This window comes from Python bivittatus, unplaced genomic scaffold, assembly GCF_059951505.1.
Source record: "Python bivittatus isolate LINGU-HERP-01145 unplaced genomic scaffold, Pbiv_v1 ctg000200_np1212, whole genome shotgun sequence".
Classification (NCBI taxonomy): domain Eukaryota; kingdom Metazoa; phylum Chordata; class Lepidosauria; order Squamata; family Pythonidae; genus Python; species Python bivittatus.
The window spans coordinates 9419148-9443712 of NW_028277040.1; the positions used below are offsets into that span (position 1 = coordinate 9419148).

At 35.4% G+C, this 24565-nt stretch overlaps 1 protein-coding gene across 1 annotated transcript in view; it reads left to right on the forward strand.

The window, feature by feature from the left end:
* Nucleotides 1-15983, forward strand: part of BOLL (boule RNA binding protein) — a 28857-nt gene extending 12874 nt beyond the window's left edge. Inside the window, exons 6-11 of the mRNA XM_007438421.3 lie at nucleotides 501-503; nucleotides 1135-1206; nucleotides 1499-1546; nucleotides 3422-3550; nucleotides 10660-10758; nucleotides 15710-15983. Of these exons, the coding sequence (XP_007438483.3) occupies nucleotides 501-503; nucleotides 1135-1206; nucleotides 1499-1546; nucleotides 3422-3550; nucleotides 10660-10758; nucleotides 15710-15868 (510 nt within the window). The 3' untranslated portion in view covers nucleotides 15869-15983. The remainder of the gene's footprint in view (nucleotides 1-500; nucleotides 504-1134; nucleotides 1207-1498; nucleotides 1547-3421; nucleotides 3551-10659; nucleotides 10759-15709) is intronic.
* Nucleotides 15984-24565: the final 8582 nt, after the last annotated feature.

Consider the following 24565-nt stretch of genomic DNA (forward strand, 5'->3'; position numbering starts at 1 on the left):
GAAACGGGCGTCCCAGGTAAGGAGCGCGGGGGAGTGAGGGAGGGCCTGGGAGGGCTGGTGCAGGTCACATGGGAGGCCGGGGAGGGTCAGTGCAGGCCGCATGTGACTCCTAGGAGGCAGGGGAGAGCAGCAGAGGCTGCTCGTGGGCAGAGGGGAATGCTGCAGGTGGGAGAAAAAGCAAGAGCAACTTACTGGAGTGATTTGCATCCTTCCCTGCCAACTTCCATATTGAGTTTGCTTGTGGAAAGCCAGCAGGGAAGGTCACAGATGGCAGTCATGTGATCATGGCTCCCTGCAACGTCATAAGCATGAGCCAGGCACATAAGTGCCCGGATTGCAATTACGTGACTGTGGGAGTGCTGCAGTGGCCAGAACTTTGGGGACTGGTCATACATCCATTTTTTCAGTGCTGCCATAACTTTGAATGGTTGCTGAACAAATGGACATAAACCAAGGACTACCTGTACTTTGAACTTCACCGATCTAACTTCTAGAGAAAGCCTGTTCCATAACATGGGTGTCACGAAAGAGAAACAGTTTTTTCTGGCCTTAGCCTGCCTTATTTCACAGACTGGTATTCCACAAGCAGCTTCTACTACAGGGATCTAGCAGAAGTCAAAGACCCAGAATCCTAATCATAAATTAAATTAGTATCGATACATATGAGAGCCAGTTTGGTGTAGTGATTAAGGCATCAGGCTAGAAACTGGGAGATCATAAATTCTAGTCCCAGCTTAGGCACAAAGCCAACTGGGTGACCTTGGGCCAGTCATTCTTTCTCAGCCCTATGAAGCAGGCAATGGCAAGCCACTTCTGAAATCTTGCCAAGAAAACCACAGGGACTTGTCCAGGAGTCAAGATTGGCTTGAAGGCAGAAACAAACAACACCTTGATACATATCCATTGCTGTCCAGAAATGAAAGGATGGGGGAATTTGCCATGGATGATGAAGGGGGTAGAGCACACAATCCTAGATAACATGCATGATATTTAATGAAATTTGTCCCCCCCCCTTTTTTTTTTTTTTACAAAAACTAGTGCTTTAACAGAACGCAAGTATATTTCTTTTAAAACGTTTTAAAACCTGAGTACATCTCAGCAAAATACTAATTGATTTTCTTTCTTTTTTTTAAGTCACGTTCCATTTCTAGTTCTCCTGTGATGGTAGCTCAGCCAATTTATCAACAACCAACATATCACTATCAGGTAAAAATTAAATGATTGCATTTGCTGAAATATGATTGTAAATAAGGGAAAATATTAATTACATTGATTTGTGTTTGTGTAACAAAATATTGTAAAAACTTACAAATATATCCCACTTGATTTTTATTGGTTAATAATATTTCAGCTTTTTTATTCACTGTAATGTTTTCAGTGTTTATTTTATTTTTCAAAGTTTGTGTGTGTGTGTGTGTGTGTGTGTGTATGTATCTATCTATCTTTAGGATTTTGACTAGACTATGTCTTAACAAACAATTGTTTCCATTTATCATAGGCTCCAACACAGTGTCTTCCTGGACAATGGCAATGGAGTATTCCCCAGGTAAGTTGAAATATTTTTCAATTATCTCCTTCCCACATGTTACTATTATGTTTCACTCCCCATACAGAAGGTTTAAGGAACAAAAAATAGTCTTTCCTAGTTCTGTTCTGATAAAAATGATTGTATATGAGTGGTAGGGCTGAAAGTACAGAAAACATCTGTGTTCTGATTGTTCCTGGCAACTGACTGTAAGAATTAAAATTGATAATGTGCTGAGTTCCTCTTCCCAGTGAATCTCAAACTGATAAATTCACATGTTATATTGAGAAAGATTTTATCATTTCAAGACTTTTTTAAAAATAATGCTATTAACAGATGTACTATTAGAATGTAAGGATGTGAATCATGTTTTGAATCAAACCATTTTGAATTTGGGAATGTTTCAAGGTCAAACAGTATTTTGCAATTAGAACACAGCTATTTTTACCTCAAAGTGTTTCCCAACTACTTGAAACACATCTGGTTTGTGTAGGAAACAGTGCATTCTCTACTGTTCAGTTTCATGCGTTTTGCCCATCACTAACCATGTCTTAGTTTGGACTGTACACGAGTCCTAACTAGTTGATTTTTAATTGCTTATAGTATTTTGGAAGATAGAAGTGGACCAATGCATAAGGAAGAAACAGGCAAAAAAAAATGGGAGCAAATGTTTAAGTAAGCTGTTCAAGCTAGAAACTAGTTGCATATATACATACACATTTTTTTCAGAATATATGCTTTCTAAGAAAATCTTCAATCTTTGTTAAATAACAGTTTGATAGGATTTTTAAAAGATTTGATAATAACTACTACAAATTACTAAAGAAAGGTCATGATGGAATTTCAGGTATTCTGAAATAACTATTAGGGCACATAGTTGTTATAAATAAGTTTAATCTGCAGCTCAAACTATGGGCCTTTCCTACTTCACTATACATACATGCCCTGGTAACATCTTTTCCTACTACATTCCATTTTGTTGCCTTTACCTTGTTCTCAGCTGATGAGCCTGATAGGTTTAAAGTTGTCTACAGTTATACTGATGTTTAAGAAAAATGTCCAGAACACCCTCAAGATCTATAGCCTCAGGCTTTGTCATGCATTACCTTGGAGAGAAGTCAGTTGACTGCAGTGACTTGAAATAACATGCAATAGAAGCATCAACAATGGGAACAGCAGTGAAAGAGCAAATGTCATGCAAGCATAGCTTTTTTGCCAGCAGAGGTAGGAACAGATAGCACTTCAACTCAGCAGTGGGGAAAGGCCCTATATCTATTTAAAATTAAGGTATATGCAAATACCCTATTCAATTACTGGAGGACTTAGAAACAATTTCAGCTTTATTTGTGTTGCTTGGTCTGTGACTTGCTCAGAGAGCAGTTACTATAGACTGCTGCTAAAAATCAGCACTCTGTCAGTGGTAGGATGATGTGGAATTGCTGGATGAATAATTCATCTTCTAAGTTTTGGTTGGCTTGCTGCATAGGTCAGAATAATACATGCTATAGCCTGAACTTTTGTATGGGGTAGTCATGTTTTCCAGGTAAGAGCAAGATACATTTGTTTTTCAACTGGTAAAAAAATAATTAAAGAGGAAGCATTGAAAGAGAGGGAGAAACACAAAAAGAGAGAAAAATGTTTTACATTTCTTTTCTCTTTTTTTTACCACACTGAGATATACTGTAAATCTTTTGGACAATCTGCTTTTATTGGCTGATGATCTATGTTGACATATCTGGCTAATAGGGTTTTTTTTCTATTTTGAGGAGGCCATTTTAATTATTTATATATAAAATGTAATCATATTAATAATGGAATTCTACATTAATTCCCTGATACAGTTGAATTAAATGGGTTACTCATTGAACACCCACAATTTTTTGTTTTTGTTTTTAGTCGCCCGCTTCTCCCACTTCGTTCTTTTACCTTCATCCTTCTGAAATTACTTATCAACCATTGGAAATTGCACAGGATGGTGGATGTGTCCCTCCTCCTCTTTCCCTAATGGAAGCTGCAGTTCCAGAGGTATTTCTGTTCAGTAAAGCATTTGTATGTGTCCTATTCAATCTATGATTTTTAGATTATTCTTCCCACAAATAATTTACCTTTAAAATCGGAGAGTTGTCTTGGATTAACTGAGAATACATCAAAGGGGATTTGGGAGGCAGGGGAGGGGTGTATTTTAAATTCAGGTCTGACTTCCTTCCGGTAAATACAAACATTTATTTCAAGTTAGTCAGTAATGAGTTTGCCACCAGGGGGCAGGATTAGCTTACTGTGGATTGGTGATCTTTTCTTAAAATGAATGGCTAGTCTTCATTAATACCAGGTAAAGTAAAAAGCACTATCAGTTAAAAGTATTGTTAGTCCCATGATTTGGGGGGGTAAGTGGGCAGAACAAACAGATTTTGCCCCTCAGTTTATTGATTGTAGTCTCTTTGTCATGGATAATTTGGAGGGAGATGTTTAGAATTTAGCCTACTCACTTATCTCTTTTATCAGTATAGAACAGTATGTTTTCTGTATTGCCACTCCTCAGTTTAATTTTTGTTACTCCAGATCACCAGAAGCATATAAACTAGCTTTTATCTTATAGATTTCAACACATTCTAAAAGCTTAGCTATCCATTCTTGCTATTAGAAGGCCCATTTTTCATTAGATAGGGATGTGGAATCAGCATAAATAAGTTCTCAGCTAGTGTCTGCATCAATGAGGTATTTTTCCATTAGGGTTTGTTTTTGTTTTGTTTCCTATATATTTGATTGTTTGTGAGAACCTTTCAGGAGGAGAACATGGTAGACTAACATGCCTCTGTGCTGCGGAGATGATGCTGAGGGAAAGACTGGCAGTCAGGCGGCAAGCCCAGGCTAATAGAGCTTCTCCGGACAAGGAGAAAGTTATGAGATTACCCACTTGAGCTCTGGAAGGCAGCTCCTTGCACGGAAACCTGCAGGATCTGGAAGAGTCCTGCAGGTGACTTGTGATTAGAGCACTGGGAGCCAAGGGAAAAAACATCATGCTCACAGCCTCAAGCAGAGCCTGCCTAAAGGACACTGAGTTTGCCCACTTCACTTTCTAGAGCACATTGGAGTGGAGAAATTTTAAAGTGTATAGAGATATTCCAAGCAGCAGAGCGCCTTAAGCCACCTGGTGAGTGCACCTTCAACCTGTGGGAAGGATTAATGTAAAAAGTGAGGAAACAATTATAAAGATTTTAAAAAAACCAAAAGCAACAGTCTTGCCCAGAGTTTGAAATGCAAAAGTTAAAAATGGACTAAGGGGGCAGACAGCTGAATTTGGATTATTACTTTATTTAAAGTACTTTTGAATTAAATAAATAAATAATACATACCTCCATGAGAAAGAGGATTGTTTAAACTTGCTAAAGAGGATGATTGGCTGACTTTGCTAAACAAAGAGATTAGTTGAGAAAGAAGGGAAACAGGAACTTGGAAAATATCACATGATCAGAGATCTACGGAGTGCTTAAAGGGTTAGTGTTAAGAATAAAGAGAAGGGAAAAAAGCCCACACTTACCTTTTTACTTCTCCTTTTTGGACTGTAAATTAGAGAAAGAAAAATGGCTACTACTAGAAAAGCAGTGAAAATTACAAAAGAGCGGAGAGGATCATTTACAGAGGGATTGTGATGGAATGGAATGAGAGGGGTCAAGGGCAGAAGCATCTCCTCAGCCCACAGCATGAGCATGGGAAAACGAAGAAGATGAGACTGGCACCACCCTAAGGAATTCATAGTGTTTAATTGCTGGCTTGGGGAGTTTAGAGTTAGTCTGGCGAGATCCTGTCTAGCAGGTGTGAGCTAATAAAGTAACTGAGCTGTTCCAGAACTGTCTCGTGGAGTTTCTTGGGCTTAACCTGACAGGGATAACAAATAACAGAAAAGGGAATTACACCAGAGATTTTGCAAAGGATGTTTGAAGAACTGGGAAAGAATGTTCCAGTATCAGTAATTGCATTAGTGACTGCATTGGTTAAAAGAGATCCGGCTACACTTGAAGGGAGAATGGAGGAAAGATTTGCAAATATGGAAGAAAAGATGAATAAAAAGAATCTGTAATACAGATGAGTGGAGAGGTTAAACAAATCAAAGAAAAAATAGAAATTTTGGAAAACAAGACAGAAATAATAAATTGTGAGATGGAAAAAGATGTAGACAATGTGGCACTACTGGAATTAAGAGAGAAAGAATTTTGTTTTAAGACAGAGAGCAGTTCCAAAGGAACCTGGTGAGGATATCAGAGAGAGAGTTGTTGAATTTCTAACAAAGTTTTTGGAATGGGATGAAGAAGATACGGAAGCAGACGTGGACAAGGTATACAGAAGTAACACAAGATATGCAAAATTAAGAAAAGTACCAAGAGATATATTTGTGCACTTTGTCAGGAAGAAGACAAGAGACCAAGTTCAGTCCTAAGTTAAGAATAAATAATTCAGAAGTAGTTTTGCTTAAAGAAATACCTATTAGAATACACCTTTTTGACAGATAAACAGAAAAAGATAAATTCCAGCTTCCAGATGAGGGGAAAATGGCGGATTGATGCGCCTCTGCAAACAGTGGGGGCAATGCTGCGATGAAGACTGGTGATCGGGCATTAAGCCCAGATCACTGGTGCCGCTCTGGACAAGGAGAGGCCAGGAGATTGCTCACTTGTGCTCCAAAAGGCTGCTTCTCACAAGGAGACTCGTAAGATCTGAAGAGATTTTTAGGGCATCCTGTGAATCAGCTCCAGGAGCCATGGGAGAGACAGCAAGCTTACAGCTGTAGCAGAGCCTGCATAAAGACATTGGGTTCACACTCCCCACACACTTTCTTAAACACATTTGGAAGACAATTATCTTAGTTAAAGAGATCTTCAGAGCAGCAGAGCTATTAAACCTGGTGAGTGATCCTTCACCCTGGATTAAAGATAAGAGCAAAGAAACAATTTAAAGGATATAAAAAGTAATCAAAGGCAAAAAGCTTGCCAAAAGTTTAGACTAAGAAAGTTTAAAATGAACCAAGAAGACAGTTGAATTTGGAATTATTTGCTTTAAAGTATTTTTGAAACAATTAAACAATTAATATATATCTCTGTGAGGAAGAGTTTTGTTTGGATTAATTGGAGACAATGATTGGTTAGCTTTGCAAACCAAAAAATAAGGGAAGGTTGCTAAAGACCATCTGACTACAGAACTACGGAGTGTTGAATGGGACTAAAGACTTAACGATCTAGAGAAGGGGGGGAGAAAAAAGTCTTCTTTAACTTTTGTTTCCCCTTTCTCAATTGAAATGGCTGTTACTAAAAAAGTAGTGAAACATACAGAAATGACAGAAAAGGTATTTACACTTGAGACATTTCAAAGGATCTTTGAGGAATTGGAAAAGAATGTTACAGCTACAGGAACAGCATCAATAACTGCATATCTGAATGCATTGGACTTCTGCAAAATGATTTTTGGATTTGCCAACTGAAGAGGGTTGAATATGGGAAGAATTGATCTATGCAATGTAATTTCAAAGGGGGAGGAGTGATATTAAGACTGTAATTGCTGTAAATATTGGAAGTCACTTCTTTAACTTTTTCTTTTCCTTTTTTTCTTTCTGCATTTTCTATTTTTCCTTTCTATTTTTTTTCTCTATTTCTCTTTTTAAATCTCATTTTGTATTATCTTCTATTATTATTAAAACATTTCAATAAAAATTATTTTTAAAAAAGAGGATACTATTCCGCTGGGACAAATTGGAAGGAGTGATTTTAATCTTTAAGCAACAGAGATACTGACTTAATTCAGTCCAAAAGTTGAGAGATTTTTATGAAAAGTTCAAAGAGGAACAGAAGAGATGCAATTGGATAAAAAGGAGGGAACTATACAACAAGACAGCAAAAAGAGCAGGAAGAGATTACTACATTAGGTGCCACAGGTATAGACTTTTCCAAGTTTACAGCATAAACATGGATCTTAGATGCCTAACGTGGAATATAAATGGGGCAAACATTGCACAAAAAATAAAAAAAGATATTTCATTATTTAAAAAAATTAAAACGATGTAATTTGTCTACGGGAAACATATAGAAGAAAAAAAGATTTTAAAAATTTTATTTATAAAAATTTGAGACAATTTATTTTGGCAGGGACAGCCAAGAAAAATTGAGTTGCATTATACATAAATCCACAATTACAACAAAAAATGATAATGTATGATAATCATAAACCATATGTAGGTGCTGAAATTAATTTGAATTAAACTAAGATCATGATATTGGGAATATATACCCCAAATGACAATAAGATTATATTTTTAAGGGACTTACCATAAAATTAATAGACCTGTCTTATGAAAATTGGTGTTTTTGGGGAGATTGGAATGGAATGGTTTGCCCACAAAAAAATAGAACCTCTGTGAAAGGAATTAAATTAACACAAGGTAAATTACCAAAAATATTTTTTGAAATGATGGATAACTTTGAGCTCATAGATATTTGGCAACATAAAAACAGTGATTCTAAAGAATATACATACTACTCTGAAAGACAAAGATTCTTCTCAAGAATGGTTTTGTTTTAGATTTCTAAGAAACTTGCTACACACTTTAACAAAGTGGAAATATTGCCAAAGATTTTTTCATAACCATAACCCAGTGATTCTAACATACAAGAGGAAAGCTAGAACTTGTAGATAGAGGCTAAATGAAACTTTGTTACAAAAAGAATCAATTATTGAGGGCTGTAAAAAGAAATTGAAATAATTTTTTGAGATTAATCTAAATAAAGACATTGATATAAGGAAAGTATGGGATGCTAGTAAAGCCATTATGAGAGGACAATTTATACAGCAAAATAGCAAATTGAAAAGACAAAGAGAAGAGAAGATGCAAAAGATTTTAAAGGAGATAAAAATGAAAGAGGAAGAACTAAAGAAGTCTCTAGGAAGGAAAAGTATCTCACAGCAGATTAAACTTTTACAATGCCAACGTTCTATGTTAACGATTAAAGTATTAAAACAATTAAATCTTCTGTACAGTACCATTAAAGTGGTATTATCCATTGTGGGAGCCAGCACAAAAGTATGTGGATTAAAAGAAGTACTGAATGTGCTTTGGAGCCCTATTTTGCCTCAGCAAGAAACTAAAATAGGGGTTCTGTCTGCACTGAGAGCCCTGGGGAGGAGAGAGGCAGGCTGAAATAGAAAACTGGCACCGAAGGAGCCATTCTCTGCCACTTCTCCCCACTTATCTCCCTACTGCTTATCCTGCTACCCAGAGCAAGGGAAGGGGGAAGACAGAAGAGACCAGTACCCCCCACCTTTCTCCCCCTCCCTGCATCTGTTACTGTAGGTGACAGGCAGGGGAGAAATGGAGGAAAAGCAGATCTTTTCATTCTTTCTTACAGCAATGCAAGCTAAAGGGTTGCTTCTCCTGGGTGAAGGCTATTCCACCCAATTCCACAAGATTGCAAGTGCTGGAGGTACTTGTTCCAGGTTAAAACTCTCTCATTTTGTATCTTTGCTGTTTAGATACCTCTCCCATGGCTTCAGAGCTATGGTGCCAAAGGCACAGGGGGAACCTTTGAAAAAGGTGTCCAGCAATATACTGATAAACCACTACAGCATGGGAGCATTCTAATCACACAGCCAGCAGTCCATCAGAAAAATTCTGGGCATCAAGGTGACACAGATATTCAGAGGTGTTCTGAAAAACCACCCTCCTGTAGGCATAGCCACTAGAGCACAAAAACTATGAATGTCTGTGCTGCAGAGAAAAAGATACTTCAAACAGTATCCCTACTGTCTGAAGTAGACTTTCTGGGGCAAAGCAGGTCTTTTGGGAGATCTGTCACCCCTTCAAAGCTTTCTAGATCAAGTAATAGATTTCACAAATGACTAAAAATCTTTATTGAGGTAGACTGTTGTGACAAACTTGCAAATCTGCCGGTGTTTTCCCTTTCCTCCCATTTGTATCCCAAAGAGGAGTCAGTCTAAGTCTTTTCCTAATGCTTTCTGTTTCCTGGACTCAACACATGGTTTTGCAGATGTTGTTGGAACTGTCTGAATACAGGTAGTCTTTGCTTAATGACCACAATTGGGACCGGAATTTCCATCGCTAAGCAATGCAGTCATAAAGCGAGATGTCACATGACTGCATTGCTTAGCAACCACATTCCCAGCACTCCTAGTTACCAGATCATATGGGTAAAATATTATTTGCAATAGATAAGCCAAAACGTTTAGCTCCATAAATTATTTTATTACTTGCAATTAAAAAATAACTATTTTTCATAAATTTTTATAAATTTCCCATGTTTTTTCTTCATTCTTGCAGGCTTCCTCTAATTTGTTATATGTACTGTGAATCTCTTCCTGTCATTTTGAGCCCAGCTTGACCTAAATCAGTAGAAAATAAATTTAAAAAATGAAAATTATAGGTAAATTCAAATCAAAAGTATCCCACCATCATTTTTAAATTTATATCATCATCAGTGGTAGGCTTCGTAGTCCATATGGACTTCAGTGTCCCTGGACATCTTGTTTTGCAGGCTCCCTAGCCCACTTGAATTTTTTTTAATTGAAAAAATAAACAGGAAGAGGGCATCTTTCAAAGCAAAGTACCTGTGCTCAACCTCTTATCTTTCTTTTATAAGAATGCTTCTAGGCCTTATATAGGCCCATAGGCTTTTGTAGAAAATAAAGATGTTGGGTGACTATGCCAGAACTTTGGGAGTGTGTCTTCCTCCCTTTAAAAAAGAGTGGTAGAGGGAAACCTGGGCTGCTGGAGGGAAAGCAAGGAATTTTTGCTTTTTAATAAATTGATGTTTTGTGATATGGCAGCCATCACTGAATAGGCAAGCTTTCCTGTCCTCCATGCTGCCAATTTGTAGGAACCCATACAACATTTTCATAGAATTCCAAATGTGCTTGCCAATCCACATGGTGATGATAAAGGTAAAAATAAAAAATATGTAAATTTGGAGGGCAAAATGTTAAGACCAGAATCAGTGTTCTACCTCAGTAGAATGTGAAAAAAGGTTTAAACTGAAAATCCAATTTCGATTTTCTTCACATACTGGCCTACATAAAGAGATGTTTTAAAGATATATTTAATTCTAAAAATATTTAAATATTTGTTTTCATATCAGCCATATACTGATCATGGAGTTCAAGCGGCGTATCACCAAGTTTATGCTCCAAGTGCCATAGCCGTGCCAGCCCCTGTGATGCAACCAGAGACTGTTAAAGTAAGACCTCTAATCTTTTTTGTACCAGTGGGTGTATTTTAGAAACCAGGAACAATTCAAGTTAGAAAGATGATTGCAAAAAAGGGGGTGACATAAAATCTTTTCCAAACAAAAAATAGGTGTTGGGTTGGATCCAGATTACATAAACAGAAGGCTCTTGCTATTCAGACATGGTTTTTGATTCATTAGAGGTATCCTGCTAGTAGAAGGAAGAGAAGCATTATGGGTTGGTTCCCCTTCCTCTTCTGTAGCCTTTTTTTAAATACAATTTTATAGGTTTTATAAAGACATTACAATTGATTGCACATAATACATCTATATGTGCACGTGTGTGTGTGTGTGTATACATACATACACACATTATAATGTTGTTACAAGAAATATTATATGCATATAAAAGAAACTAACTGAAAAAGGAAAGAAGAAAAATAAAAATAAAAAATAAATAATTCAGAATCTCACAATTTTTCCTCAGTGTAGAAATTGTTTATGCATTTATACAAATCATTTCAATTCACATTTTAAGTATTGAAATAAATCTAGGCCATATGGAATCATACTGTCCAATATTGTCTCTTCATCAAAACAAAGCTAATTGAAATGCTGAGAGTTGACAGATTTTATTGCACCAACATTTAGAATCTGGTACACAAACATTTTTCCAGAAATACATTATCGCCTGCTTTGTACCAGTCCAGGCATATCTATCCAAAGTTTTTCATAAATTGAGAAATTCCAAGTTTTGGAAATAGAGTGTAACACATAATGACATTTTTGAACCTTTACCTTCTCCCAACAACCCAGCAATATGTTTTAATTTTCCTTCTCTCTTCTGTAACTGCTTTTCAGAGCAGATTTTCAGAGGATGCAAGTTGCTACAGGGGAAAGTGAGAATCTACAAAATATTTCTACATCCTTTATTGTCAGATATATTTCCTTTTTCTTTGCCTCTTTGAAAGACTGGCTATGCGATGCAGAAAAATTATACCACATCATCTGCCTCCTCAGGCAGTGTATAAAACTCCCACAATGGTATCACTAACCCAGACATTTTAAATAAAATTTCTATGCTCTGATTCCTGAGTTTCTGTGCAAGTATATTTTTTCTTTTCATACAGAACAACATCCATCTTTCTGTTGATTCTGATCCTTTCGAATAAATTGTAGCTTTCCAGTGCTGTGCACCAGCTATAAGTATCATCCCATCAAATTTCAGTGATATTTGTCACATCATATTTTCCTTCTGAGCTATGATCTGTGGTTTATTCCACATCCTCTGTGCATTGGTGTAGAAACCTCAGGTTTTGAGCAACACCACCTACTAGCCTTACTGTTGTAGTTTCCTGTGAAATTCTGAGTCCCAACCCTGTCCTCCTGCTCTCTTTGCATTCTGCTTTCTTGACCTCGGTTCTTGGCCTTTATCACCTTCCCCTTTTCTTTTAGTTTAATGCCATCCTGATGAGACTGGCAAGATACGTGCCATACTTCCTTTCCAGTCTTTGAAGATTTAGCCCATCTCTTCCTATATATCCTTTATGAAGGTGGCATAGGCCATTGTTGTAGAATCCAAACCCTTCTTAGCAACATGATCTACAAGGCCAGTTGTTGACTTCCATTATCCTGTGGAGCTGATTTCTTTAAGTGGAGTACAAATCAATTAAGACTTAAATGACAGTGGAAGTACATGTATGGTTGGGAAAAGGGTATGCTGCTGGTCTTCAAGTTAGGCTTAAAGGATATTTCTCATTATATCTTTAGTATGAGTACTTGAGTGCATATATAGAGGATACATGGGCTTATTTCATCTCAGGACACATAGAAGAAAGCTGTAGTTGCATAGGGAATATTTCTTGCTGTACATGTGATGAAATGCTGCAATTTATAGGATAGAATCCTAGGAAGCTGGGTCATACCTTTGTCTCAAGACTAAATTTAGTCCTGTTGAGGTGTAAAGAGATACTAATCTAACTTTTCGGGAATGGGTTGAGAAGAATTAACTTCAAAATCTAGAAGGTACTCTTACACATTTCATAATCAAAAAGATAAAAATTCCAAGAAAAGTAAAAGAGAACCCACTTCCGCTCACAGAAATAAACCAATGAATTCTACTCCTTATTGTTCATCAAAAAATTACTAAATACTGGAGAACTGCTTCAGACTGGTGCATAGGGGTTGATGGGACAAAGGACTGAACATTTCATGATTAGCTTGGGTGATAAAATTAACATCTCAGATTTATAGCTCGTGGATGAAGTATTGCAGTGATTTACATAATAAGATTCATTTAGGGGTATCTGGTACTTATGCACTGTTTTGCAAACAAACACACATTCTCAAAATGGATCCCTTACATTTTTAAATCTATTCATATTGCTCTCCAGATAACTGTTTTGCTAATTTTTTAATATTAACTGAAGACAAAAAAACAAAGAAAAAGAATACACAAAATTCTAAAAGGAGGGGAGAAAGGCTAAAAAAAGAAACAAACATAAACTATGTATATTTACCCACCTACATATATCAATAAATCGATGCCATGATTCATTATAGATCAATTCTGTGAATAGTTGGAATCCTATGGTTGTCTATTTGATGCTGGACAGTAAGTCTTTTGATTGTCTTTCTTTATCCAAAAGTCAAAAATAAAGTGTTAATTTCACTGCACCTCCAACAACATAAATACAGTGAGATTATTTCTAAAATATTATTTCTTGTTGAAAAGGATGTAATCTAATAATCTTTTCAAATGTTTGGGTTTTTTTAATATATCTTTTTTATCAAGTAAGACATGCACACAAAAAAAACAAAAATACATGTACATATGCATATACATACTTAAAGAATTTTTATAAGAATTTAAAAAGCAAAGCAAAAGGTTTTTTAAAAAATTATAAAAAGAACATTCTGGTACCCCCCTGCTCTTTCTCCCCCCCATCCCCCCGTTTCCATCCCCTAGCTACTAAATGAATATTTTTATACTTTACTGTTTAAATTTAGTTAGATTTCTGCTCTAACTGCCATAACCATGACATATGGTAAAGCATTCCTTCCTTTTTGTGGCATTTCCAACATTTATTGTTGTATAATATATCCATCTTGGCAATTGCTGACAGAGTTGTATGCCGTCTGCAGAACATTTTGTACCAATTTTCCCTCAGGTTGTGGCTTGGTGTAAATATTACTGATTTTTTCCCATAAATCTTATTATTAATGCTTCTTTGAAATTTTGCATCCTTTTTATCACATAGTTTTTTGTTTGTTCTGTCTCTGTATCATATTTAAGTAGCAGTTTGTTACTTAATACATTATTTTGATTCTGTATAAGTGTTTCAACTTCTGTCATCTTTCTTAGGGTCCCTTCTTTTTCTTTACAATCACTTTTTATTTTTCCAGTTATTCGCAAATACATTAACCATGATAGATTTCTTCTTTCATTAAGCAATTCTTATAATGTCTTTAGTCTGCTCCTTGAGTCCAGATGTCTCATGTTGGCATATGTAATCAGATCTTTCTTGCTGTAATTGTCTTTGAAATAAAAAGCGTTTGATGATGGTGCTAGTGGTGAAATCATTGGATTTATCCTTGCTTTTAAGGAATTCCAATTTTTTAGTAGACTTTCTCTTATAATATGTCCCTTCAGATTCTTGTCTCTTTTGTTTCTTTATACCATTAGTATCTGAAGCCTATTGGCTAAGCTTGTTCTTTCTATAATTGATATTCTACTATTTGGAAATTTTATCTGTTCTGTTATCCATGATAGACAGCTTGCTCTAGAGTATAATCAGAGATTGGGAAAAGCTAATCTGCCTCTCTATTTTACATCTTGCAGAGTTTTAAATTTTAGTTTTTTCCCCATTCCATATAAATCTATTAATTGTTCTTCGCCAATCCTGCATTTTTTGTCGAGAATTTGAATTGGTGCTATTTGAAATAAGAAGTTTATCTTGGGTATGACGTTCATTTTTATCGACATTATACGTCCTATCCAGGAAAGTTTTAAGATATTACACCTTTCAAGGTCTTGTTTTCTTTCCATAATTTATTGTAATTGTTTTGAAATATGACTTTGTGGCATCCTGTCAAGTAAAGTCCTAAATGTTTCACTGGAGCTTTTGTTATCTCACAGCCAGTCTTTTTTTTCCCCCAAAATTTTCTTCCTCAGAAGGTAGGTACCTTGCTATTATTTTTTTTTCATTGATTTTGTATCTGAAAAAGCTACCAAAATCTTTGATTACTTTCATCAAGGGCTGTATGGAACTTTGTGGTTTTGTGATTGCTAATACTACATCATCTGCATAACATTTTCTCTTGTATTCCTCTTCTTGAATTATGATCCCAATTATTGGTTTGTTTGTTTATTTATTATCCTGTTGGCCAACATTTACAGAGCAATTACAAATGGTAAAGGGGAGCGTGAACATCCTTCCGTTGTGCCTTTGCTAATTGAAAAGCTTGCAGAGGGTGTTCCATTCACTGTCATCTTTGCTGTTTGCCATCCAAGTTTTAAATTTTTTCCAGGATTCATTTTAAGAGCTCTAATAAAAAAGATAAGTGTTATTACATTCTTCATTAGTTTGTTTTCTTTGTAAATTACTTATTTCTGCAAGATTGAATAAAGCTAATAAAAATAGAGTAACTAGTCTCTGTAACACACAGCTAAAATGATAATGGCTTAATTCAGTTTGACAAATTATAAATAGACTAATGTGCCAGGATTCATATTATTTTTGTTAGTAGTTTATTGGGATAGAGAAATGAATTTAGTTAATGGGATTGTTTACATGTTGTACAATAATTTCTTTTGAGGCTATATTTGTATTTGCTCATTTTCCTTTTGGGATTTTCCTTTTTTTTTTTTTTTAGTTAAATATATTTAGCAGAATTTCATGCTTTTGTTTAAAGTGTTTTACAATATACTGCTGTGTGCTTTTGTTTTTGTTTTTTGTTTTAGGAAGCTAGGATACATTCTGTCAGAAGAAATTTTTCTCATCCTTCATCTATGAGCTTGAAGCCTCGATATGCACGAACTCCTCATTTTCACCCTAGAAAAGATTACAGATCAGATGACACTATGCTCAGTACCTCTTCTTCTACAGACTCTGTTAAATAAAATGTTAGGTATCTACCAAATATGTTAACTCTTAAAGGTATGTAATTTTGTAGCATCTTATATTTGCTGAATACAAAATTCCTCACTTTTGTAAGGGTACTAAAAAAACCCTTGCTCTTATGAACATAAAGTTAGTAAACATAAACTGCAGGATAAAAATCATGGTTACTGTTATCAATTGGTATACTATGGTGACACAGACCAGTAATTTGTAATATGCAGACTGTGCATATATTGCTTATTTTAAACAATAAATTTTAAAACCTGCATCTTTGTATTATAAGACAAGCCTAGCATTCATCTTCATCTGATAAATTACAAGGGTGATCTATTAAAACAGCAAAAACTATTTTTGTTAGACTGAAATCCAATTAATATAAAATTCACATTATTTTATCCAACCTTTCATTTCATTTCAATTTATTTTATATAATTTGATAAAAATCCTTTTTACAGTTTACTGAAGTTAATTTCAGTGAATTAGGGGATAATTTAAGATTTTTAAAGTCCTTTTTAAAAATTATAGGACTGCCTGCTTACAGTCCTATACGTAACTTTCTGATTTTTGTGGCTGATGCTTTTCTTAAAATACTAAACTTTATACGTCTATGTCTTTAGTTTAATGTTGAAAATTACATCTTATGCATCAATAATACAGTATACACTTACATGTAGCCTTTGCCCTCTTTGAGTGCAGGATCAAATTTAATCTCTGCCTGTATCATGTCCAGAGGAGAAATACTATATCCCTCTACACTACACTACACAGATCACAAAACTTTGCTTATTCCCTTTTCTTCTAAGGTTTTGTTACAATCTCAAACTTAATGTAGCAGAATAAATAAGCATGAAACACTTAACTGCTGTAGAAGCCCATTTTGATTAACAGTTTTAATAATTTCTCCATTATTTTCCAATTTTAACTGTGAAACACGTTTTCATATTTTAATTTGTTTACAGTACTCAGCTTTAAAGACCTTTTTTGTGGTTGGAGGATTGTTTTATTTATTTATTTTTTTGCTAGTAACATTTTTGTAGGGACAGTGTTATAACAGTGGTAGTTATGCCAGCAATCTTTAAATAATTTATTTTGAAATTCCCAGTGTGTTTAACATTATATTGGACACATATATATCCCATATAGCTGGAGTTATTTAGTATATATTCAGTCTCTTACACTAGTTTTTCTAGTAACATTCATTTTTAGGTCTTTAAATAGGTGTGCACCTTTATGAAAAAAGATCAACTGCAAAAGTATTTTATACCTTTTGTATAAAAGTTTATGATAACAGATCTTAATAGTTTTATGTCATATATAAATAATTTGAATTGTTGAAAATATCAGAACAAATGTTCCTGTTTTTATACTTGCAGAGGTTTTAAAATATATATAAAGATGTTGACATCTCTTGAAACTGCTTTATATATGTGAAAGGATTTCAGTTGTAAATATTCTTGTAAACAATACAGAAATAGCCAGGAAAAGGCCATGTGTTCTGTTATTATGGTCTTATTACTATCATGAAACATCCAAGTAGTCAGGGTTAATTTTAAATCCTTTGCTTGGGTTCCCATTTTTACTTTGTATAATATAAAAATAAAATGTTGATTTCCTGAAAATATTTCAGAATATCCAAGGAAGCCCTTGGTAAACAACATATTTGAAATCCTTTATTCTAAATGCTTGTGTTAAAGTTATCAATATGTCTATCAGGTAAGATGATACATATTTCCCATTTTAGTTAATTCCACCTAAAAGAACAGTAAAAACATCAGGATTGTTTCATATTTGGCCAAAAATCTATTTCATGCCAACAAATATAATAACAGAATTAATTAATAAGCAGGTCCCAAATATTTTAAGGGGATTATTTCCCAAAATGATAAAACTGCCTTCTTTAGTCTGGTTCTATAATGGGCTGTCACAATTCTTGTCAAAATGCATGAGTTTTTTCATACACTTCACACATCACAGAGCTTGGAATACTATCTGGGCAAAACTATTACTGTTCTATCAGTTTCTTATTATGTTTCTCCATAGAAAGCAGTAGCTCCTGAGTGTGTTTCTTATTCAGACATCTGTGTGCTACATGAAAGACTATATTTGTAATATTTTAATACACTAGACTTATATTTTTCTGTTCAAACGTTTAGTAAGAATACAAAGCAGAATCATATTAGCCATAGATTTAGAAGTAATTTATTTAAATAATATGTTAATATGATCAGAACTCCAAACATATTTTGAGAAAGAGTGCTATAATGTTGAATAAACAGGATCTTCCTGTTACTGGAAAAACTGCCTGTTTTGAAATTTTGAAAAAAAATATAAACACCAAAATTTTATCTTGTGAACCAGAAAAAAAAGTTCAGTTTAATAATAAATGATTTGACCTACCACTTCAGTTTTTCTTTATCCTAAATATCTGTATCCTAAAAAAAAAATCCACTTGATAAATTACTCAACAAAGTACATTCTACCTAAACCTTAAGTAACAGAACACATGGCTTTGCAAATATATATATTTACCTGTATCTTAGCATAGTTTTACAGTGCAAGTTTATAGTAATACATGGTTGTAAGTGTTAAGTAAAATAAAATGGTAATTTCAGGGATTTAGAATAATTTTCATAGTGTGGCAGCTTTAAAAAAATAAATGTGACAAGCTGCTTCAATAAAAGATATGTATATGTCTACTATGGAAATTTATTTTTATATATATCAATTCTTTATTATTGTGCAAGTCTAATTTTAAACAGAATGATTTCATGTATGAAACATAGCAAGAGTATTATCTTGTTTTGAGCTTCAGAACAAGAAAGTTTTTCTCAACATGGTTGATACAACATTCTAAAAATACTCTAACATGGCAGGTGCAAGTGGGCTCCATGATGGTATTTTATGACATAGATATTTTCCCAGGAATGTGTACACCATCATAAGCTGTTCATAAAGATGCAAATCATAAGCAATATTTTTTTAAAAAATGTTTGCCTTGCCATACAAATAATATTATACCTAAACTGATAAAGTGCCTTCATTGCACTACAGTGTATGCATTTGCTATAATTACTAGAGCCTTAAATGAGTTAATATGAATGTACAGAAAAATGTTTTATCAGTATTCACAGTTTTGTAAATCTATTAACTGAACATTTTCTGATTAAACTATGTAGCCAGTGGTCAATTTCAGGCATGAACATAGTGCACAGACAATTACAGTGTGCTTTTTTATCTTTCCAAACAGACATAGTCCTGAGCATTATATACTAAAGCAACAGGGGGAGCTAAGCAGGTTTATATATGGAAGATGTGCACAGACTTATTAAACCTGTTTTTGTACACACAGGAGTAGAAGTAGTTCTGTTAGTAAATAAGAGGTCTTTGTGCAGGCATGCTAAACCTATACTGGACTGGATTGTTCCATGAATGTATAATAAATACAGAGTAACAAATCAGTTCCCACAGATTGTATCTTTTAATTAAAGTGGTTTTGTAATGAAGTTTCATCTCAATAAAGCATTCTTTATTTACTGTTGGTGATTTTTTTAAAAGAAAAAAAATGCATAAAATAAAACAAAAGCCAGTTATGGGAATTTTATATTATTTGAGTATGAAAAAGCAGAATCCAGCACAGGGGCATAGTTGACAGCAAGAAATCCTGGAATAATTTGGCTTTTAACACCTCCTTCGAGAAGCATTGAGCAAGGAAAGCAAATAATAGTCATTACACCTTTCCTAGATATTCTTCATTGTGGTCTCTGATTCACAATTCTGAGTTATATGCTTGTGCCACGTCAGAACGTCCTAGAGCTTGGAAACATTTGGCTACACCATGCTCTCCATGCATACCTCATGACTAGGTGTAGCTCACACCAAATTCCTTCAGTCTGTTTTCAGCTACAACAGCATTAACATTTACCCTGATTTCCTTTAAATGCTGTTTTATTTAAACTTCATGTTATTTTTTAAGCTTGTCTTAGCTTGTCTTCAAACAAATGAAAACATGTTGTTGTTTGAAAATTGTTAGTCAAGAAACCCTTGTCTTCCTTCACAATCTATTCAGCCTTCACCCTTATTGCCTTAAAGGTCACATTTCACAAGTATCAGCGTTGCAGGAGAAACTTACCCTAAGAAACAGACATTAAACTGTCTTTTTATTTTGGAGAAGGTCACAGAATAGACTCTTGAGGACTACCAGTCATTTACCAGACAGACTCATTGCAATTGGCCTGGGAACAAGCTCTTGACTTTAAAGTTATTGTCTTATTCCAGAGTTCCCACCGTGTCCTAAAAATTGTATGGATGCTCCCTCAGCTCTTTAGGACTTAGATCAAATTCTCTGCCTTCTGCAGAGAATCCCTAAGTCTTAACTGAACCTTCATTGGCCCAGAGGAAATTGCCCAGTAAGGGCTCAAAACCTAGCTAGATGGCTGCCTGATTCCAACAAGGGGGGGGGGGAGATAAAGGCAGCTCCCGCAGCCTTGAGTTCCTCACCATAACAGTCTTCTCATTTCCACTGAAGTTAGTTCCATAGGTTCCAATCTATAGTGTCCAATCTTCATCAGGTACTCTTCAGACACATCAGTTGAAATCAGAGAAAAGATTCAGGTAATGCTGGACAGTTGGTAATGTTGCTATTCTGTCTTCGGGATTTCTATCTTTTAAAACATTCCTTTGAGATAGGTCAAAGCCTCTTGCCTAAAGATCAGCGTGTTTCCCTCAAGTCAATATCTGCAGAGGCCTCTTGACCATGGCCAGTGAGCAAAGAGATCACCCCATTTGTTGCTTAATAAACTGCAGGCCTATCTCTACAAAGCTGGTGTCAGCCCTTAGAGATAAGTGAGATTAAGAAGCAGGCAGGACAGGGATATCAGGAATGTATTGTGGTAGAGCAGAATTAACAGAATCTTGAAAATCTATCACATCTCTATGCCCCCTCTTACACCAAACAAAAGTTGGGGTTATCTTGATTTTCTTTCTCAGGACTGAGTAATCTTTTCTGAAAGTCTCCCCTTAATGGTTTGCTCACTCCTCCAATCCCAAGGCCAGATCTACATTCCTTCACAACTAATGATTATGCCATTGATTCATCCCTGGTGTGTCCAATATGCCCTTCAGTATTGTTACCCAATCCCCAGTTTTCCTTCAGAAGGCCTCTATTCCTACAGCAAACAAACTGATAGAACGGCACACGCTCTTGGTCTTGAGGTTCAGCAGCCTGAGGACCTGGTCCATCATTTAGTCCAAGATGTTTCACCAGTGTTCATCCCTTTCCTCCAGTCTTACTGAAGAAAACAAGAGACTTCTGGGCCAAGCCAGTTACTGTGCCATCAACCTCTTGTCTCAGTGAAAGAAGAGCAAGTTATTAAGTTGGGATGTTTAATATATTAATATTATAATAATATAATATAGTATATAATATATATAATAACATATGGTATTATATTAATAACAGTCTATGCTGATGGATGAAAGGCACCAAAAAATGAACAATCTTGGATATAAACTAGATTCCTCAGGAGCCTTTTCCTCCAAATTTCCAAATATGTAAAGTTAAATACCATCATTTCTTGTGGGAGATATGTCTCTTCTCTATCTCGTTTGCTAGTGGACCACAGGCAGATAGTCCAGGTTTTCTCAGGAGGATCAGCAAAATAGTCATGGAATGTTCTCCCTAAGGAAGAACATTTGTCTCTCATTCTCCCAGTATATAGGAAGATGTTAAAAACACATCTCTTTCACCAAGCTTTTAATTATTTATTTTAATGTCTGATTTAGTTTGGGTTTTAATTTTCATGTTATTAATTTTATTTGATATTTTCTATTTTGTTATTGTTCTAAACTGCTTTGAGTTTTGAAATAAACAGAAATGTTGGGTATAAATTCAAAAGTAGAATTTTTAAAATGCTAAGCAAGAGTTGAATGTTTCATTAATAACAATCCTTTGAGGTAGATTGGGCTGGCCCAAAGTCACCTATTGAGTGGCTGGCCCAAAGTCACCTATTGAACCTCCGTGGCGGAGGGTGGATCGGAACTTGGATCTCCCCTGTGACAGTCCAATTCCCTTGCCAGAACTTTATTGGGCAGCCCTGTGTGTTCAGTCTTCCCCATTTATCCAACCCTATAGACTGAATTTGCCCTCTGATGGAAACACTAGAGAAATGTCTTCTGTCATTTTGTAAGAACCATACTAAGTAATTCATGAATTACAAAGACCACCATGAAAAATAATTGGTTAGTTACCTCTACCTGCATTTCTTTGAGTGGTCACTTGTGACCAAACACAACCCACCTCATAGCCCACTAGGTATCAGGTGACTTTACCATTCAGGTCTTTTATATCAGTTTTGACAGGGTCTCTCTCTCTCTCTCTCTCTCTCTCTCTCCCCCCCTCCTCCTTTTTCTTTCAGTCCTTCACCATTTTTTCCTCCAGAAAAACTGTGTTCAAGAAGAGAACCTCAAAAGTCCTGCTATGTAGATGGAAAGTCTGTTAATTTTTGCACTCACTCTGATGGGTGTGTAGCCAGACTTACATCAAGGAAAACTAGGTTAAGCTGTCATCTTTCCCAATGATTTCATTTGTGACTTTGGCAAGTCTCTTTCCTTTATCTTCCTTACATAAAATTTTACAAGTTCTCAACACTGAAAATAAGCATTTTTTATTAGTGTTATTGTTTCCATCCATTTATTTTTGGTATATATAAAAACAGGTAGTGGGAGTTATCTAGATCATGTTAAAGAAACTTATGCTATTGGTGATTGCTATGGAACAGAAAGAAAAAAAGGATTGGTAAGTAGTTTTGAACATATACTGAAAACTGTATAACATTATAGAAATATTTCAAGTATTTTTCAGACACGTTTCTATATCAGATTTTACTCCCTTTTCCTATAGAATGGAGCCAATGTATTCCCTAATTCCCTATCAGTTTCTGTAATCTGGCATCACCAATATGTGTTGTTACTCCCAAAATCTCCACTTAGTGTAGCTAATATAAATCCCTCACACTATCTAATAACCAGAAGCAACACGAAAGAGAGAGAGAACATGGCCAATTTTAAAAAATAATCAATAATCATTTGCTTATACTAACAATTGTCTCTTACACATAGGAACACTCCTGCACACAAAACCACGCCTATACATACCCCTTCCCTTCCCTTCCCTTCCCTTCCCTTCCCTTCCCTTCCCTTCCCTTCCCTTCCCTTCCCTTCCCTTCCCTTCCCTTCCCTTCTTTCAGCAGAAACAACAGCAAAGAACAGGATGAAAATGGGATAAGGGGACAGTGTGACACAAAAGGAATGGAAGATGAAGGGAGAAAAGGAACTGGATGAAAAGAAGAGGAGAGAAAGAGGTTCCTGGACTGAGTGAGAGAAGCCCTGTTAGGGTGTCACAAACAGAATTTGCCACCCAGAGAAATGAGCCCCACTCCTCCCTCAAGTCACCTTCTTTCACCATTCCTGCTCAATTCCTTGTTTTTAATTTCCTTGCTTAATTTTCAGCAAAGTTACAAACTCCCCACCCTATTCCCAGGTGGGGGAAACCTGGCTTCTTATCAGCTAAATGGGGCACATACAAAAAGAGCAGACCATGAAAGCTGTTTTGCCAATTGTCAAGGCACTGACAGGTACGAGACCAGTGGTTCTGTTTGTCCTTTTAGATCCAGAGACAACAAACACATCAGTAGATAAGGAGATTTTAAGCTTTATTGTTAACTCTCGCAAACAGATTTAACCAGATATATAAGAATTAGCAGATAGCATTAAACAGAAATACATAAGCATAGTATAAAAGCATAACGTACCAAAGAAGATGATAAAACTCTTCCCCTACTGTTGGGAGCTATCATCAGGTGACAGTGGAGAGATCCCAAGATGGTTTAGATAACCCAGCACCCAGTCCTGAGACCAAGGGCAATTCTAGGGCTTTTTATTAAAGTCTGGCACTGCGATCCCATGACTCTGTTTTGGAGTCAGAGGCTTTGAAAGTGGCCTTGGCCAGACGTTATACCTGCTCATCAAAAGATTCCAAAGCCTGAGAACTGTACAGATAAGCTAGTCTTAATCTAAACGATCCCGAGGGTTTTGCCCTCCCCCCCACTTCTAAGTAAAAGTGAAAAACAAGCCAGCTAAACATTATTATGATTCAAAGTGAGCTTTCTTAATATGTGCAGGAGAAATCAAACTACGTCACCTAAACACCTTGAAATAACAACAGTCTTCCGCATTGCCACTACCCCATTTACATGTTAAAATCAGTCTTACATATCTATTTATTTCATGTACGCAGTTAAGTTACTAACTCTCAAGTCAGTTTACTTAACAGAGGAAAAAAATGAAAAATCATATGAACTATTATATGCAGTCCAAATGTCTAAATAGTCCTCTGCATGAAACTCCCAGCAGTAAAGTGCTTGTTCAGATATAAAAACAGAGATGAGAAATTTGGATCACTGCTGGAGAATAAGCATCCTTCCATTCTTGTATTGATTTTTATTTTTTTATTACTGTTGTTATTGTTGTTATTTGGGGTGGGGGATTATCGAAGTGTGCAGTATTAATTTCCTTTATTCTTCTGTTAGTTTCCAAACTATGGACTATAATTCCAAAGTATATAAGCATTTTATAACCATACAAATCTGTTTTAAGCTAAGCAACAGTTTTGGAAATGAATGCTTCTTTGTTTAGATTAA